The 16,812-nt window shown below is 40.2% G+C and overlaps 1 protein-coding gene across 2 annotated transcripts; it reads right to left on the minus strand.

The window, feature by feature from the left end:
• Positions 1-307: 307 nt before the first annotated feature.
• LOC133459636 (transcriptional coactivator YAP1-like) lies at positions 308-15,904 on the minus strand. Of its 2 annotated transcripts, XM_061739775.1 has the most exons (9): positions 15,411-15,904; positions 14,882-15,134; positions 11,995-12,194; positions 10,669-10,823; positions 8,024-8,125; positions 7,677-7,780; positions 7,490-7,584; positions 4,690-4,787; positions 308-2,800 (listed from the first exon to the last, which is right to left on the minus strand). In XM_061739775.1, the coding sequence occupies exons 2-9, from the start codon at positions 15,089-15,091 to the stop codon at positions 2,619-2,621; spliced, it is 1,146 nt and encodes a 381-aa protein (XP_061595759.1). In that variant the 5' UTR covers positions 15,092-15,134; positions 15,411-15,904; the 3' UTR covers positions 308-2,618. The 2 variants fall into 2 exon arrangements, with proteins under 2 accessions (XP_061595759.1, XP_061595761.1); XM_061739777.1 differs by lacking the exon at positions 8,024-8,125 and having other exon boundaries at positions 15,411-15,897.
• Between the last annotated feature and the right edge of the window lie 908 nt (positions 15,905-16,812).

Raw genomic sequence — 16,812 nt, forward strand, 5'->3', positions numbered from 1 at the left:
TGGTTGTACTCGTGAAAATGTGTATAATTACAATAAAGCTCTATTCTAAGGAGTAACAATCTGCATAAAAACGTGAAGTAGTTTACAGTATAGTATACAATTTAATCACAAAGAAAAAAAAGAAATAATATAACAGTAAGCATTTTCTAAGTAGTGTGAAGTGAAACCTAAATGAAAGAACTAATTAGTCTAAAGGTCTTCTGTCGTAATATGACGTGTCGTTTAAAAATAATATATACAATAAAAGAAAATCAAGTTGTGCAAACATGATGGACAGTGGACACTACAAACATCACAGGGAACTGTGTTTTCAGTTGTATTTAAAAGTTTATTAAACAAACTCTTTAAAAGTGATTATAATGACATTATATAAATCATGCATAAACATAAACGGGTAAAAAACAAGCCAGACTGCCTCAAAACTCTGTAAATAGGATAATAATCATAATTATATGTAACATACATAGCAAGTGTCATGCATGCTAAGATAAATAATAGCCTAAGTAATGTGTTTCGTTATGTGTACGAGCAGAACGTTGCTCACCGACTTGTTTGGCACTTTAAATAAGGAAGAGACTCGGCTCTTTATCTGGGTCGGTTGTTTTGACCTGGTTAACCAGGTTAGGTCTGATTTCATTAACCTGGTTAGGAGAGATGGTCTTACCAGCATTTAAACATTTCTTACTCAGTTCAAACTTAAACACACTGCAGAAACAACCCAGCAAACAGGAACAGATTACATAATTGTTATACGTTTACTTGCACAGAGTGAATGAATGAGCTGATGTTTGCATTCAGAAGAAAATATTCATAAAAACACTGCATCCACAAATAGTGTGTAGCTTTTGTTGAGTCACAAAAGGGTCTCTGAACCTGGTTTAAAAGCCGGTTATCTCTCAGATAACCTAATATCTTATATATATCTTATTAGAAATAAACCAGGACTATTTTCTAAGAAAGGCCTCGGCCACGGTTTTTAAATCTGCTCCAAGCAAATAATGCATTCAAGTGTCCATGCATTTCAGATATATATTGATAAGATCTATATTTGGTACTATCGTATTCTAGGGGATATGATAGTACTGAATTAATCCAGATTTGTTAAATGTGAAGAAAAGATAAAAGAACATTGCAAAGATTGTCTCAAGACCAAAAAAGCGGATGTTAGGAAAAATGAGAAAAGGGAGTAAAATCATCATCCATCTAAAAGGTTTAAGGCACGGGAATGATTGATTAAATATACATGTTCAGCGATAGCGTGGAGAAAAACCACCGTAACTCATTATTTTAGTCATTTCAAAATAGGTGATTTCACAGCAAAAGGCTGTCGCTCCGTTTGGACCGGAGCGTACAGCGTCATGGGAAAATCCTGCATTGTGTAGGACTGCATTACACTGATCATGTGTTCACTTACTGAGAACATCCTTTATATGCTGAAGGGCTCCTTTGTATAGGGGATGCCATAAAAATCCTCTCTTCCTGTCAGAACTCCTCTACAGAGTCAAAAGTATTATTCATATATCATTTTGGAAAATGTGAAGGTGCTTGACAGACTTTGATTTGCTGGCTCAGACTGAGATTATCCTTTAACCACACTTTAAATATATATTTATATATAATTTTCTTTTTTAAAGTCGGGGAGTACACATGGCCTCCCTTTAGGCCACTCTCTGTCGCAGTACCACTTCTGACCACACGGGGGAGCACATCTCAAAGAAGTTCAGCTCCTGGCACAATAGCACCTCTAGTGGGACAAAGGGGTATTACAATACGTCTGGCTGTCTCCACTCAGCCTCAGTGGCTCTTTGGCCAATACATTCGTGGTCAGAGGTGGTGTTGCTGCAGAGTGGTTTTAGTGTTAAATTCTCTTCAGGCTCTCCACAAATGTGTCATGCTCCATCTGCATGTTTCCTTTTGTGCCTATATGTAGGGAGAGCTTTCATTAGTCTTTTTATCTTTAAGCTTATCCTTTGGTTACGTGTAATGTATGTAGTGATTATCTAGACCAAGCCATGTGCATTTCAGAAGAAAAAAAACAAAATAAAAACACAATTTACTGACTGCTCAGAGGTAGTAACACTAGATGCACTTATCTTGGAGGCTGTGTAGTTAATCGAGGGGAAAAATGGACGCGAGATTGTTCTCTACATATCAAAAAGCTACTTTGCCACACCGCTGTTATTTTAACATGCCCTTTTGAGTTGATATAATTGGTACAATAATACTTCACTTGACCATGTGGTTATAAAGGTTTGCTACAAATCAATCTCAAATGTTGGTACAAATCTGTATCTAAAAAAAAAAAAAAAAAAAATCACATTTGGTGAACTTCAAATACTTTAAAGAAAAAAAAAGAAAGTGTTATCAAATTATGTTGCTGTTTTGCACCTCTGTGAAACCCAGAAGAGGGTCCGACAGCTTACCACCTTCTGTGAGAGTCACGTCTTTCACTCCTCGGGGTGAAAGTAGTGTTTGGTTTCCGCTGCACCACGGTGGCGTGTTCTCTCAGTAAAGTTGTTCTGTACCACTCCCGACTATCAAAAATCCTCCAGAATCCTCAGTCATGTGGGGAAAACGTGACGTCAAACCGTACGTGAGCAGGCGGTGCGGGCCTGCGTCTATAGCCAGGTGAGCAGGCTGTCTCTGTCCATGTGGGAGCCGGACAGAACGGTCTCCATGTCCATCAGGAGGTCTGAACTCAGACCCTCGGGGATGCAGGGCATCAGCTCCTCGCCCTCGCTCATGGGAAGCACCGGCATGGACTCCTGCAGGGTCATCGAGGGGGGCTCGCTGGAGTCGCCTGCACACGGCACAGTCACAGAACAATCATCAGTTCACACACGAAACACAAGCTCAGTGAAATTAATGTCAGTGTACTGAGGCAGTACTCTACTACACCCTGGACCCGAGCTGCATAACATGACAACATGCTACAGTTCAGGAAATAAATAAACTGTTTTTCCCTTCATTTTTGACAGTAAAGTTGAGAAAACTTTATTACATAATGTTTAGAAGTCCTGATTTTCTTGCCATAACCATAATTCATTGGTGATGGGACGGTTTCCCTCTTTATCCCCCAAACATAACAATGATCACTATGACATAACAGTTCAACTTCATTCCCCATAGAATAACAACCTATAAGAACATTTTATTATCTAATTATTACAATATAATAATAATAATAATAATAATAATAATAATAATAATAATAATAATAATAATAATAATAATAATAATAATAATAATAAAGTTACAATTTTATATATATATATATACATATAATTGTAACATTCTTCTTATTATTATTATTATTATTATTAATATTATAATAAACTGTAATCAGGGCTCATTTTCATATTTCACACCAAAGCAGTCATCTCTGATATGGCTGTTAAACCCCCTTCCCCAGTGCCATTTCTACCTGTGTATTATTATTTGAACTATGTGGGACCTTCAAACATCCGGAAAGGGTACCCACTTTTAAATTTTTTGTTTGTTTACACATGATATCATGGAATGAGGTGCTTTAGTTTGGAGGTATGCCATAAAAACTCAACTTTCAGTTGTCTCAAATGTGGCAGTAGTCCTATCAGAAGCTTCTAAGACTAAAAAGGGTTCATAGGAATGTTTGGGGGCAACATTCAAATATTAATAAAGAAAAAGAAATTACTGTTACATATTTTTTTCCCCCAACATCCTCTGTGCCTAGCCATGTCTGCACCGTGTGTCTGCGTGTGTGTCTGTATGTATAACCTAGGTGAATTGTAGTGTGCTTGTGTGTGCGGGGAGGGGGAGGGGGGCAGGGCATTAATAAGTTAATACGTTTTATGTTTATTTGTTTTTTGTTAAGCACTTTGTGTTGCATTATTTGTATGAGAAGTGCTATATAAATAAAGTTTGATTTGATTTGATTTGACTTGACAATATTTTCTGAGCGGGTTATTGTGACAAGACTAGACCTGTGTTGAAAAAAATCGATTCTCCAATTCTAAATCGATTCTCATATTAATTCCTAAAAATCGATTTGTATGTCTAAAGATCGATTTTTTTTTTCATCATTACATTACAAGTTTTGGTATTTTTTTGTTTTTCCCAAAAAAGGAATGTTTTGTCGGACACGAGCATAACAATGCCATGTTTTTGCCTTTAAATATGTTTAAAGGTATGAAAACATTAAAGTTTTCAGTTATAATTGCATGAATTGTCTATATTACTTTATATACTGTCTTGGGGGTTACATTTGCATAAAATGCTAAAAACCAAATTCTCAAAAATTAAAAAACGAAAGAAAAAAAAACGGAATGTGGGAAAAAATAAAACCGGTTTCATCTGGCTTCTATTTGCTGCCCTGGATCTGTATTATTAGTATTAATATGTTGCATAACTATAGTCTTATATAATTAATGCAACAGCTAAAAAAACTGTTTTAATAACACTAACCCAAATCTATATCAGAATCGGATCGAATCAAATCTTGATAATCGATTCTGAATCTTAAGAATCGGAATCGAATCGAATCCTGACATTTGAATCGATCCCCAGCCCTGGACAAGACAAACTGGAAGTATCACATCTGAGGACTGAAGCCTGTGATTTAGGATACTGAGCTATCGGTTTGGACGGATTCCTAATTAAAGAGCGTTTTCCTGCCTCAGAAAGTGCCTGCTGTGTGTTTGCGTGTGTTACCAGTGTCCATGTGATCCACGCTGCTCAGCATGTGGTCCGTGCGCGGCAGGCTGCTGACGCTCAGTCCACTGTCGGTGCTCTCGTTGCGAGAGTGAGCTCTGCGCAGGAAACATCTCATGAGCATAGAATCTCCAAAGATTCGTAAACACGTCACAATGCTTTATTTTGTTACGTAAATATGGACAAAAACCAGATTTTCAAAACCCAAGTGAACAAAATATTCACATGATCCTAAATTATTCATGAAGGAAATGACCCGGTATTGCACATCTTTGTTTTTCAGTACCTGATGTGACGACTTTTGCTTTAATAACATCTAGTTTTCTTTCTTTTTAAGAAAAAAAAACAAATAAAACCCAACATTTTCTGAATAATTCCAGTAACTTTTATTGGGTCCTTTACTTTGAAGTCCAGAGCAGCTTCAGCTCTGATGTTTGGACATTTCCTTGATTTAAATTCTCTTTTCAGGTCCTTCTCCAACATTTTTAACGGTAATAAAGTCAAGACTTGACCGTTTTATACTATAAGATGTTTTCCTCCAACAATTCTTCCTCATGGCATCAAGGAAACGGGAAATGGTTCTCATTAAATCTTCTTTTACTGATACGTCTTTACTTTCAAACATCGATGGGATTCCATCATTCCCACACTTCCCTGCATGGAGAACTTTTTTCTTTTCTATAATTTCCTCTCTGGATCCAGTGATTGTGGATCGGTTCAGAAAGCATTATAACGATCTCATTCATGAGCAGCGACCTTTCTGATTTCTACAGAAATCCTCCAAGTCCTCACGCTGCCGGCTCAGATCCAGATTTTGAACCTTTCCAGATATACATCTATACAGTTTTTTTTACAATCTGAAAAGAAAGACCAATACAAACAAACAAAAAGAAAGCCAACATGAAACGGGACATTCCTAAATCTTACTAAAAGCACATATGAAGGTGGTTTTAAACGCGACTGACGCGTCTCATCATGTGCTGGAGGCCACAAAGTGACCTGAAATCTTCCGTTGTGTTTTCACGATGTGACACAGACGAGGAGTCGGTCCCCCAGAGGGACCAAAGTCCTGAGGGACTTTTCCGTTAGTTACCAGCTGACCGGTTCTGACCACGAGGCCCGCTGGACCACAGTTTCACAGTTCACCGCGCTGCATCGTGGTTTACTCGTCCGCACGTCATGCGTGTAGGTTACCATAGCAACCGTGTGGATTAGGTGATGCTAGAACGTCCGACACACCAGTCGGATCTGATCTCTTGCAACATAAGACGTTAACGGTGAGTCGCCTGATCGGATGATTATGGTTAATGTAGTTTTATGAAATAAGACCTGGAAACAGGCATTGTGGCATGGAATTGTCAAATTAGTTTAATTCACTGTACGAATTGTTACAAAACTTTTGTAATACTGTATTTGACCTGGTCTTTGTACGTTTTGACCATATAGAAATGTAAATCTTGCCATTGTAAGAATGAGATGTACCTGCTGGACTCTACTGCCCTTACCTTTTAACAACTTGTGCTTTTTATTATTTAACCTCTTTTCTTATCATTTTATTTCATTTTATTTGTTATTTACTGTTTAATTGTGTCTTTCTGCTTTTAACGTTGATGTAAAGCACTTTGAATTACCTTGTGTTGAATTGTGCTATACAAATAAACTTGCCTTGCCTTATAGATTTCCTGTCATTAAATTTAAAAAGTGTCCAATCGTTCCACCGACTGGAAACAAACTAATTTTGGATGGATTCAACTTTAATAATCCCTGAAGGGGAAACTTCATTGCCACCATGGCCACAACTAGGGATGGGCGGTATGGACAAAAAAATGTATAACGATCATTTCTGGCATTTATTCCGATAACGATAAAAATGACGATAAAAAAAATACCAATTCAACTCCACCTTTGTAACTATAAATCTATCACCACATTCAGTCTTTGGAGCCCCCAAAACACTGCTCTAAAAGAATACCAAATTCTACTAAACTACACCAATTAAATTAAATTAATAAAAACCAATTAAATGAGTCCACCTGTACTGCAAAACTGGAATGACTCAGATCCGCCATGTTTGTTACACAAAAACCTCATCAATGGGAATTGATTCTTTCTTTCTTTCTTTCTTTCTTTCTTTCTTTCTTTCTTTCTTTCTTTCTTTCTTTCTTTCTTTCTTTCTTTCTTTCTTTCTTTCTTTCTTTCTTTCTTTCTTTCTTTCTTTCTTTCTTTCTTTCCCTCTTTCTTTCTTTCCCACACACGTACGTTGTGCGTCGACTTAACGCAGAACCATAAATCCGGCTTTACACAAAAACGTCATCAACGGGAATTTATCGTTTTTACCGCAAGATGACAAATCCATTTGCAATGGATTCTTGCAATGTGCAGGACAAGTATAGCAGCAAATTAAACAGCTAAGAATATAGCTGCAATTTAAAGTGCACTATACAAGCAAATATGGCAGCAAATGTTATGTTCAAACTAACTAAAAATCTACTTTGACCAAATCACAGAATCGTCATATTTGGTCATTTTTATTAATAAATGAAAGATCAGGTGAAATATCTTCAACTAATTTGTTCATTTGGGTTTTTGAACCTTTTGGACATCCATGCTGGAGCAAAGTAAACCTATGAATAAATAAAAAACAAAAAGTCTAATAGGTTCACTAACTTTTTCACAGGATAACATTCTATAATTTGTGTACTTTTCTTTTTTATTGATTATTTTTATCCTTTACATATGTTTGCATTTGTTGTATATTTGTATTTTTACTGTTTACAGGTAATAAATAAGTCACACTCACCCATTAAGTGTAGGCTCGTAGTTCGGGGCTCTGAGTATCTGAGCGTTTCTGTCGTGATCCATCCCGCCGGAAATTTGGTTCCTTCCTCCCGCCTCCTACCCAGAAAAACAACTACCAATTTTACTTTCTGAATGTTAAAACCTGACAACACAGGAAACATCCCGAGTCTGCAGCAGTTCCCTCTGACCTGCGCTGTGATCTGGGGGGCGATGCCTTGCTTGCACCGGACCCGGTCCTTCTCCAGCCTCTGCTGCATCGCCAAGCCCAGGAGGCCGGAGTTCATCTTCTGGGCTGCAGAGGGACAGTCGTTTAAAACAAAACCAACCCAAAAAATAAAGAACATTCATAATGATCTCATGAATAATTCATCAATTATACCAAAACAGTTTAAAACTTTGCGATCTTTTCTCTTGTTTTTGGACTCATGGCTGCCTAAAGAAAGCAGCCTGTGATGATGGATGTTGGAACAAAATGTTTTCTCACTGACAGACAAGAATTGTCAATTTAGGAGACACAGATTTGATAGTGTGCTACCTAGACGCGGGTCGACCCATGCGGTGGTCTTATTTATGTGATCGATGTAGTACACCTCTCCCTCTGCAGTCGCAGCCTGCTCCCAGCCCTCAGGCAGGTAACCTGAACAGCAGCGAGAGTACACAGTGAGAAGGCGAACGGTGGACCGCTCACCTGGAGTATTCGTGGTTCAGACTTTTTCTGAACGTCTGCAAACCAGAAGGGAACGTTTATGCAATGAAGTCAAGGTTTGTGTGTAAAACTTGCAGGTACATCACTTCCTACTGACTCAGAAATGTACTGATGTGTGTGTGTGTGCATGTTCAGTGGGTCAAAACACCAAAGAAGAGTACAGTCATGTCAGTATCCGGGGTGTGGGGGGAAAACGCTTTTAATTAAAGGGTCTATTCACCCAAATTGCAATCTAAATTATGCATTTTGATCAGAAACCCTCTTCACTGCTTATGATGGCCTGAACTGGCTAAAATCTGACATTATTATAGCATTTAGCATGTTTTGCTGTTAGTCCCCCATGTTTACTCCCTTTAAGCTCTATTGTGTTCTCTGCTGACGGTTGAGGGAAGTCTGGGACGATCAGGGGCTAATTGCCGTCTGAGCACCTCATTTCCATCAAGACCAGGGCCGATCTGTCCTTTCAAACCTGATTCACATCATTTTAACAGGTTTAAGTTACTAAACAGGAGTAACGACAGCTAGTGATGTGAGGATCGATACTGAAATATCAATACTTCCGATACCAGATTTGTACGATCTTAAATCCATTCTCAAACTAAAATATTGATACTTTTGATACTTCAATCATTTGTGGTAAAGTATATCATCAACAGGAAAAACGGTGGAAAGTAACTAAACTATTCAGATTCTGTCTAAATTACACACTGCTGGTAGGAACTACTTTTTATCATCTTCATTTCTATAGTAGTTCTTATTTTTGTTGGTTATTCTCTTATTTATTTTTTCTTTTTCTGTTCTTGTAACAGCTTGGCTACCTCAGTAAACTTCTGACTTTAAAATAGATAAAAACTAACAAAATAAAACTAAATAAATGACGATGATGTCTTGTATTCTTAAACTATGTAAAATACACCATTTTTTTTTAGATTTACCAGCACATTAGGTGTATTTGCACAATGTATCGGTATCGAATCGGTATCACCGATACCAGCCTGACTTTTACTCAATATGGGATAGGAAAGGAGATGGGTGGTATCCAACATCACTAGTGATAGCGTCTTTGCTCCGTCTGCTGTTGCTACTCCGTAGTTGTGAAAGTTTCATCTACTCGGAGGATCAACGGCGGGGGTGCAACATGCTACAGACTGCAAGCTTTGATGAGGATGTGGGTTGAGCGTGAAGGCAGCTCTGACCCGGCCAGCCACAAAGTTGCTATAATAATTATTTTCATCTTTGATAGCTCCTCTGGATTCAACTTTGATCACTGCAAGGATGTGTTTTTGTTATTTAATATAAGCACCAATAAAGAATATGAATGAAGACATTAAACCCTTTTCTCTCTTTCTTTGTGATGCACTGATTCTAAAACAATTTGTAAAACAACATTTTAACACATTATAACATAGATGTAAATGCAGCAACATGTTATTTAACTTTAACATACGACGGTGAGACGGTCTGAACCTCCTGGATCTGGTTTCCTGTAGAAACATTTGCTGGTTTGTGAGTTACTTACATCTCCCTCCAGCACTGTGAATGTTTAAGTGTTTTGATCACGACCTACGGCTCCTGAGACCTGCCGACATCACACACCTAAAAACTGAACTAAAGACACCGGCCCGCCACATTTATCAGGCCTGATGTGTAACACCAATACTGGACCGGTGGTTTTCTGCTTCTCCTTCACCACGTTGGGGATGATGCAGTAAGACCAAACTCCAGGAAGTGTGGCCCGACTCTGCCAAGAAGCTTCAAAACGAACCTTTAATAATATAAATACGTTTCTGCTCAAAGCAACTGACAAAATCCAAAAATCTTTAAACAAAGAAAGTGAAGCTCAATAGTTTTCAAGTGAAAAACTCCACAGTTCTTCGTCTGCATAAAACCATGCTGAAAGCTCATCTTAGGTTTATCTACTTTAAAATAATATATATGACCACGAGGATCTAATACTAAAAAAAACACCTGTAAATGGTTGATGTGTCTCATTTAGAGTCGATGCAGTTTTCCAACAACTAAAGACAAGAATTAGACCCGATGGATCTATGAATGTCCAGAACAAGGTTGTTGCTTAAAAACAGACCTTCAAAATTGTGAACTCAATTTTAGACACTGATCGTGCGATTACATCACTACCTCCAGTTATTGCAATACGGGTGAACTGACTCTTTAAACACTGATATTCGGAGATATCGGTGGTGCAACAGGTAGCAGAGCCTGAATACAGGTTAGAAAAGCACTTTATGTCTCTCAACTGAACCCTGATCTGCTCTGAAGTGTTTCCATCATGCACCGTCATCAGTGACATCACCAGACTTCAGTGTGGTCATATTAACCAATAGGATCAAAGAGCACGGAGGCGTGGACGTAGAAACCAGAGGAGCCCCTAAAAGCCCCCTGCGAGGATGTGATCTGAGGTTTACAATGAAACATGATGTCTGAAACAGGGCAGAACAAGGACAGGGTGCTACCTGCGTCCTGGCTGATGTTGGGCGGCTGCGTGGTGGGCGCCGGGTTGCTGAGGGAGTGGCCGTGCACCGGGACGCCGGGCAGCGGATGCTGCGCTGCAGCCGACTGCAGCTGCGACAGCCGGGGGTCGTGCCACGTGGTCGTCTTCTCCAGGTGGCTGCAAGCACACGACAAGCCCCAACGTGAAGCCATTGTAACCCGCAGAGGGGAGGAGACGCTCCTCGGACCTGCTCTACCTGTACGACCAGCCGCACGCCTCAGCGCCGCGGCCTCCGACGGCAGTCGACTGTCAGGGAGCGCCAAACGCTGCAGAACCAGTTAAAAAGCTCAACCGGTTGCTTCTAATCGTGATTAACTGCACTTCTGCACCAACAACCAGGGTTTTTACTCAATGTAACTAGGGCTGTGTTGAAAAGAAATCGATTTTCCAATTCTAAATCGATTCTCGTATTAATTCCTAATTTCTAAAGATTGATTTTTTTTCATCATTACATTACAACTTTTGGTATTTTTTTTGTTTATCCCCAAAAAAGGAATGTTTTTTTGGACACGAGAATAACTTGTGCCATGTTTTTGCCTTTAAATATGTTTAAAGGTATGAAAACATTAAATTTTTCAGTTTTAATTGCATAAATTGTTCATTTGCATAAAATTCTAAAAACCAAATTCTCAAAAATTAAAAACCGACAAAAGATCGAAAATGGAAAAAATAAAAAACGGAATGTGGGAAAAAATAAAACTGATTTAATGCGTCTCTGTTTGCTGCCCTGGATCTGTTTGGTAATTCTGCCACACATGATGTTTCTGAAAGCAGTTCTATCAGCATTCTGGGAGCTGATTGGTCCTTACAGCATCATTAGCTGCCAATACTTGCTGTTAAATCTCAATATAATACTAGTATTCATATGTTGCATAACTACACAGTCATATAATTCTTGCAACAGCTCAAAAAACAGTTTCAATAACACTAACCCAAATCGATATCGGAATCGAATGGGATCAAATCAAATCTTGATAATTGATTCTGAATCTTAAGAATCGGAATCGAATCGATTCTTGATATTTGAATCAATCCCCAGCCCTAAATGTAACTACATTCCTGCTCCGGCTGAGTATTGGAGACAGATGGGGGTCAGCTATTCTGAATATCCACAGAGCATCAATCAAAAATAAACACCCTGCATTGATTTTTGTCTCCGAGGGGATTTATCCAGCAGAGAGACGTTGAGCTGGTGAGACTCTGGGTGCTGCGAGTGTCAGGAAACAGAAACCTCTGGGTGAAACCTGCAGAGCAACAGATGCAACGCGCCGATAACCTGGAGGCTTACTTGAGGAAGTAGCGTTGGCCGGTAGGCGTCTTAGCCATCTCCCAGCCCACGGGGAGCGGCACGTCGTCAGGTATGATGGGTGACGCCGCCACATCCGTCGCCTGGGTGGAGAGGGAGTTGACGGGGAGGGAGGCGGGGGAGGAATGAGCCCGGACGTGGTGAGGAGTGAGGGAGCCGCACACGCCTCCATCCGAACTGGCCTGACGGGAAACGAGCAGGTTAACGACTAACCGGCGACGTAACCGGCATCAGACACGTAGAGGAGGTTTGGGGGGGAGACAGGGGAGGAAATCCAGACGGGGAACTAGGATTCCCCCCCCCCCAATAGATGTGATATTATCAATCAATTTAGTTTAATCAATCTTTGATGGTGATATTGATCAGTTCTGAATCCTGCAAAGTTTGGGAAACATTACATGACTTTCCCACAATTTGCAACCACGAATAACTCCAACACGAAGCACAGAAGCAGCTACATAAACGCTACATGACAGGTCACATGACCTCAAACTCTACAACAAGAGTTTGCAAAGTGTCCCGCTGGAGTCGGTTCACCTGGAGGGGAAGAAGACGTGCAGCAAGAAAAGATGACAAAATGGTGTTAAAAAAGCACCTGGGCCTATTGATATGCTAAATATTTTGAATTAATTTAAGAAAAAATAAAAAAAAAACAAAAAAAAAAACTAGAAGGGCCTTTGTTATTGTTGATTTGTGCAACTTTGTGTTTGTGCTGCTGCCTGTCTTGGCCAGGACTCTCTTGTAAAAGAGATTTTTAATCTCAACGAGACTTTTTTCCTGGTTAAATAAAGGTTATATATATATATATATATATATATATATATATATATATATATATATATAAAGAGTAAGATGTAGTGAACAAGTTAAGATTAGTGGTATATAGGTGGACTGGGAAGCCAAATAGTATATTAAACTACTTAAGTCCCTGTGATTCAAATGCACTGAAACCAGTTTTATAGGACGATATTGAGTGATTTTTAAGCTTCTAGGCAGCTGCACCCCCCTGTAAAATCACCTAAGTCTTGTTTCTCCTCTGATATCCTGCAGCCCAGCATTTGTCTTCAGGAAATTTTTCCTAAAGGTGTGAAATCTCATCTGATAAAAGTAGGTTTGGGGTTTGACTCCTCTGATGTTGGAGCAACAGCCCGGATCCAGCAGAGCTGCAGCTTTTCCTCCTTTTCTCCAGACTAAAGAGTTAACACTTTGATTCAACACCGGCCGTCTCACATTAAAGAGGCTCTGAAGTCTGAAGACACCGATTCTGCAGCTTTCTGCTGCCGCCAGAGTCCTTACAAACACCAGGAAACTGGACCACATTACACCGGTCATGAAATCGCTACACTTGCTTCCAGTGAGTCAAAGGATAGAGTTTAAAATCTTACTGCTGGTCTACAAAGACCTGAATGGTCTTGGACCAGAATACATGCTTGATCTGTTAGTTCCTATGAAGCTCCCAGACCCCTGAGGTTCATCTGGATCTGGTTTGTTGTGGTTCCCAAGAACCAGAACCAAGCAAGGTGAGGCAGCGTTCAGTTATTCTGCTCCTCACCGGTGGAACAAACTTCCTGTAGACCTGAGGTCTGCTCCAACTGTAGATCCTTTAAATCAGGCCTAAAAACATTACTGTTTACTCAAGCGTACTCTTAAATTAAATACGTACCTGCTGTACTCTACTGCCCTTACTTTTTAACAAAAAGTGCTTTTTATTATTTTACCTCTTTTTTTATCATTTTATTTCATTTATTTGTTATTTAAGCGTACTCTTAAATCAGCAACTTGTGTTTTTTATTATTTTACCTTCTTTTCTCATAATTTTATTTCATTTTATTTGTTATTTACTGTCTAATTGTGTCTTGCCGCTTTTAATGTGGATGTAAAGCACTCTTAATTACCTTGTGTTGAATTGTGCTACACAAATAAACTTGCCTTGTAGTCCATGGGCCAGACCAGATATCAGTACCACTCAAAGTGACAAAACTTGCTTATCATTTTTTTAAATATCCATGTCTATAGATGATATTTTGGTATGATAACTCTTCCTGAGTGGCAGCTGGATCATCCTTTATTTGCATGATAAAGACCAGTTTGTGACAATAACCTATAATTATAGTTTCATAGGAGCCTAATGATGCTCTTCTAGTTTAAGGCTCACAATGACTTGTAACAATAATACAGTATGGGTATATTATACATTTCCTGAATCCTTATGGTCCTGCGAGTATTCCAGTTTTGGTATTGTGTGTCTCTGTTGTTCCTAGATGACACAGGGCTAAACGATATATCTTTTAGGCGAAAATTGTGTAAAAATTTGTGTTGTTTATAGTTTAAAGAGCTGCAGTGACCTCTATGTTGGTCAGAAAGATGCATATCTTAGCTTGAATGAATGCTTAAAATGTCCCCTTTAAAATGATACCAAATATAATATTGTGGCACATTGACAGATATCCTGTACATGAGTCTAAACCAGGATATGCAGCAGCAACTAAAATTTAATTTTCTGAAGGGGGTGATTAATTTCATGAGCTGATAACTATAAAACAGCTGCCACTCAGGAAGGGTTATCATACCAAAATATCATCTATAGACATGGATCTTTTCAAAAATCATAAGTAAGTTTTGTCACCTTGAATGGTACTGAAAAGTGACATTTTGGGCTCTGGCACCTGGACTATTGCTTTTTGGGGGTTTTTAGACGTAATAATCTGAAAGTTATGTGCTGATCAAGGGTGGGGGGTATGGAAAATATGGAATCAATAAATCCTCCCAGAAGAGAGGAGAAGAGGAAGGTGAGAGGCTCAGCTCGGCTCTGTCAGGGCGCCCCGGGGCGCACCCTAGGGCGCCCCGCGGGTGCGCCCCCCAGCCTAACCTGTCGGGAGTGGCCCCGGGGGTCCGGGGGCCTGAAGAAGGAGTCCGGCAGCTTCCTCATCCTCATGGGCAGAGACGAAGGCTGCCGGACGGCCTTGCTGGGGTTCATCACGGCGCTGAACAGGGCCTCCAGCTCCGTCTGCGAGTCCCCGCGGACGTGCACGATCTGCTGCCCCGCCGGGGGCGCGCCGCCGCCGCGGTGCGCGTCCATGTCGTCCCAGAAAAAAAAAAAAAAAAAGTTTGTCGAAACAAATCTGTCGAAGAAAAAAAAAAGAAAAGTAGAATAAAGTCAACAGAGAGTTGATCAGAGCCGTCCGTGCGCGCCGGAGTTCCGATCAGATTTGTTTACACTTTCTGCCCCCCCCCAACCCTAACCCCCCCAACCCCCACCCCATTTGAAACTTTTGTGTCGTTTTGTCTGGCTATTTGCAGTCGAACCCGGGACTCGAGGACTCGAACCGGCGACGTGTAAAGCCCTGGGATCGGCGACAGAAGTGAATCTGAGCGGTTCATAACAAACTCCCACATACCTCCAAGCAGCCGGAGCGTTTCCCCGTCTCCCTCTCCCTCCCTGTGCTGCTGCCGCTGCTGCTGCTGCAGGGAGAAAAGACGCTCCCGAGCCTGGAGGGGGGGCCTGATGGGGGGGCCGGAGGACCCAAACCTGCAGGGAAAAAGCCTCCTAAAGTCTGGAAACGCACATGTGCGTGAAGAGCGGCGCGTTCTCCGAGACCCGAGAAAACTTTTTTCTCCCTGCACATCCAGCTCGGCTCAGTCCAGATTCATGTGATAATGCGGAGGGGCGGGGTTGCGGGGTTTAAAGCTGCCGCAGTCGCGGGGCAAAAACACGGATACGAGAACCATCAGTTTAAAAGAAAAGGAAGAAAAGTTGATAATCGGGGTTTGTTTTGGGGGGAATTAAGAGGTTTCAGGGGGGAGGGAAGTGGGCCGAGGCGCGTGGGTCCGTTTTAATGCCCGTCTGCGCGCTTTTACGCAGGACAAATGGAGACTATAGGGGGGCAGACCAGCCTGATCGGTGGTGTTGGGTCTTTTTTTTTTTTTTTTTTTTTTATGACTGTGGGCCTGGGTCTCGTGTGGGGGGGGTGGGTGGGGGTGTTGGGAAGTTGCGCTGAGAAAACATCCGCCCCTGATGAGGCCAGCCCAGCCGGAGTGTTTGTACCGAGCAGCTCGGCCGCAGCGTCCTGCCCTCTGGTGGAAAACACGCAGCTGCTGGAAAACACGCAGACCCGCAGCTCGGACCCGCAGATCCGCAGATCTGCGGATCTGCAGCTCAGCTGGAAAAGGGAGAGAAGCTTCACCGGACTAAAGTTTATTATCTGCACTGCACCCACTAATTCACTGGTTCTGTCTTCATAAACGCGGAATAGGCTGCAGGGGGCGTGGAGGGTCCTGAAGAGACTAAAGAGAAGTATATAGTATAGTATAGTATAGTATATATGGTATAGTATAGTATATAGCATAGTATAGTATAGTATATAGTATATTCTAGTATAGTATATGTAATAGTGAACCTTCTCATTCAAACAACTGGGGAAGGATGTCCAAACTTTTGGTCTGTACTGTTTATACATATATATAAACACACACACACACACATACATATATATATATATATATATATATATATATATATATATATATATATATGTACATTTCTTCATATATGTATATATGAAGAAATGTACAAGCCCATATATGTGTGTGTGTATATATATATATATATATATATATATATATATATATATATATATATATATATATATATATATATATATATATGCCTTCTCATTCAAACAAATGGGGAAGTGTGTCCAAACTTTTGGTCTGTACTGTCAATATATACATATACAGTATGTTTATATATATTTGGGCTCGTACATTTCTTCATATATATATATTCTATCCCTTAAGATT

Source organism: Cololabis saira, chromosome 14, assembly GCF_033807715.1.
Source record: "Cololabis saira isolate AMF1-May2022 chromosome 14, fColSai1.1, whole genome shotgun sequence".
Taxonomy (NCBI): domain Eukaryota; kingdom Metazoa; phylum Chordata; class Actinopteri; order Beloniformes; family Belonidae; genus Cololabis; species Cololabis saira.

What these genes read in the sequence shown, in the direction of transcription:
- LOC133459636 (XM_061739775.1), bottom strand. Translation starts at nt 15,091, where the DNA reads ATGGACGCGCACCGCGGCGGCGGCGCGCCCCCGGCGGGGCAGCAGATC. An exon ending in CCCGGGGCCACTCCCGACAG is followed by an intron (nt 12,195 to 14,881) that starts GTTAGGCTGGGG and finishes GTTTCCCGTCAG; the next exon opens with GCCAGTTCGGATGGAGGCGT. An exon ending in CCCCCCAGATCACAGCGCAG is followed by an intron (nt 7,585 to 7,676) that starts GTCAGAGGGAAC and finishes TTTTCTGGGTAG; the next exon opens with GAGGCGGGAGGAAGGAACCA.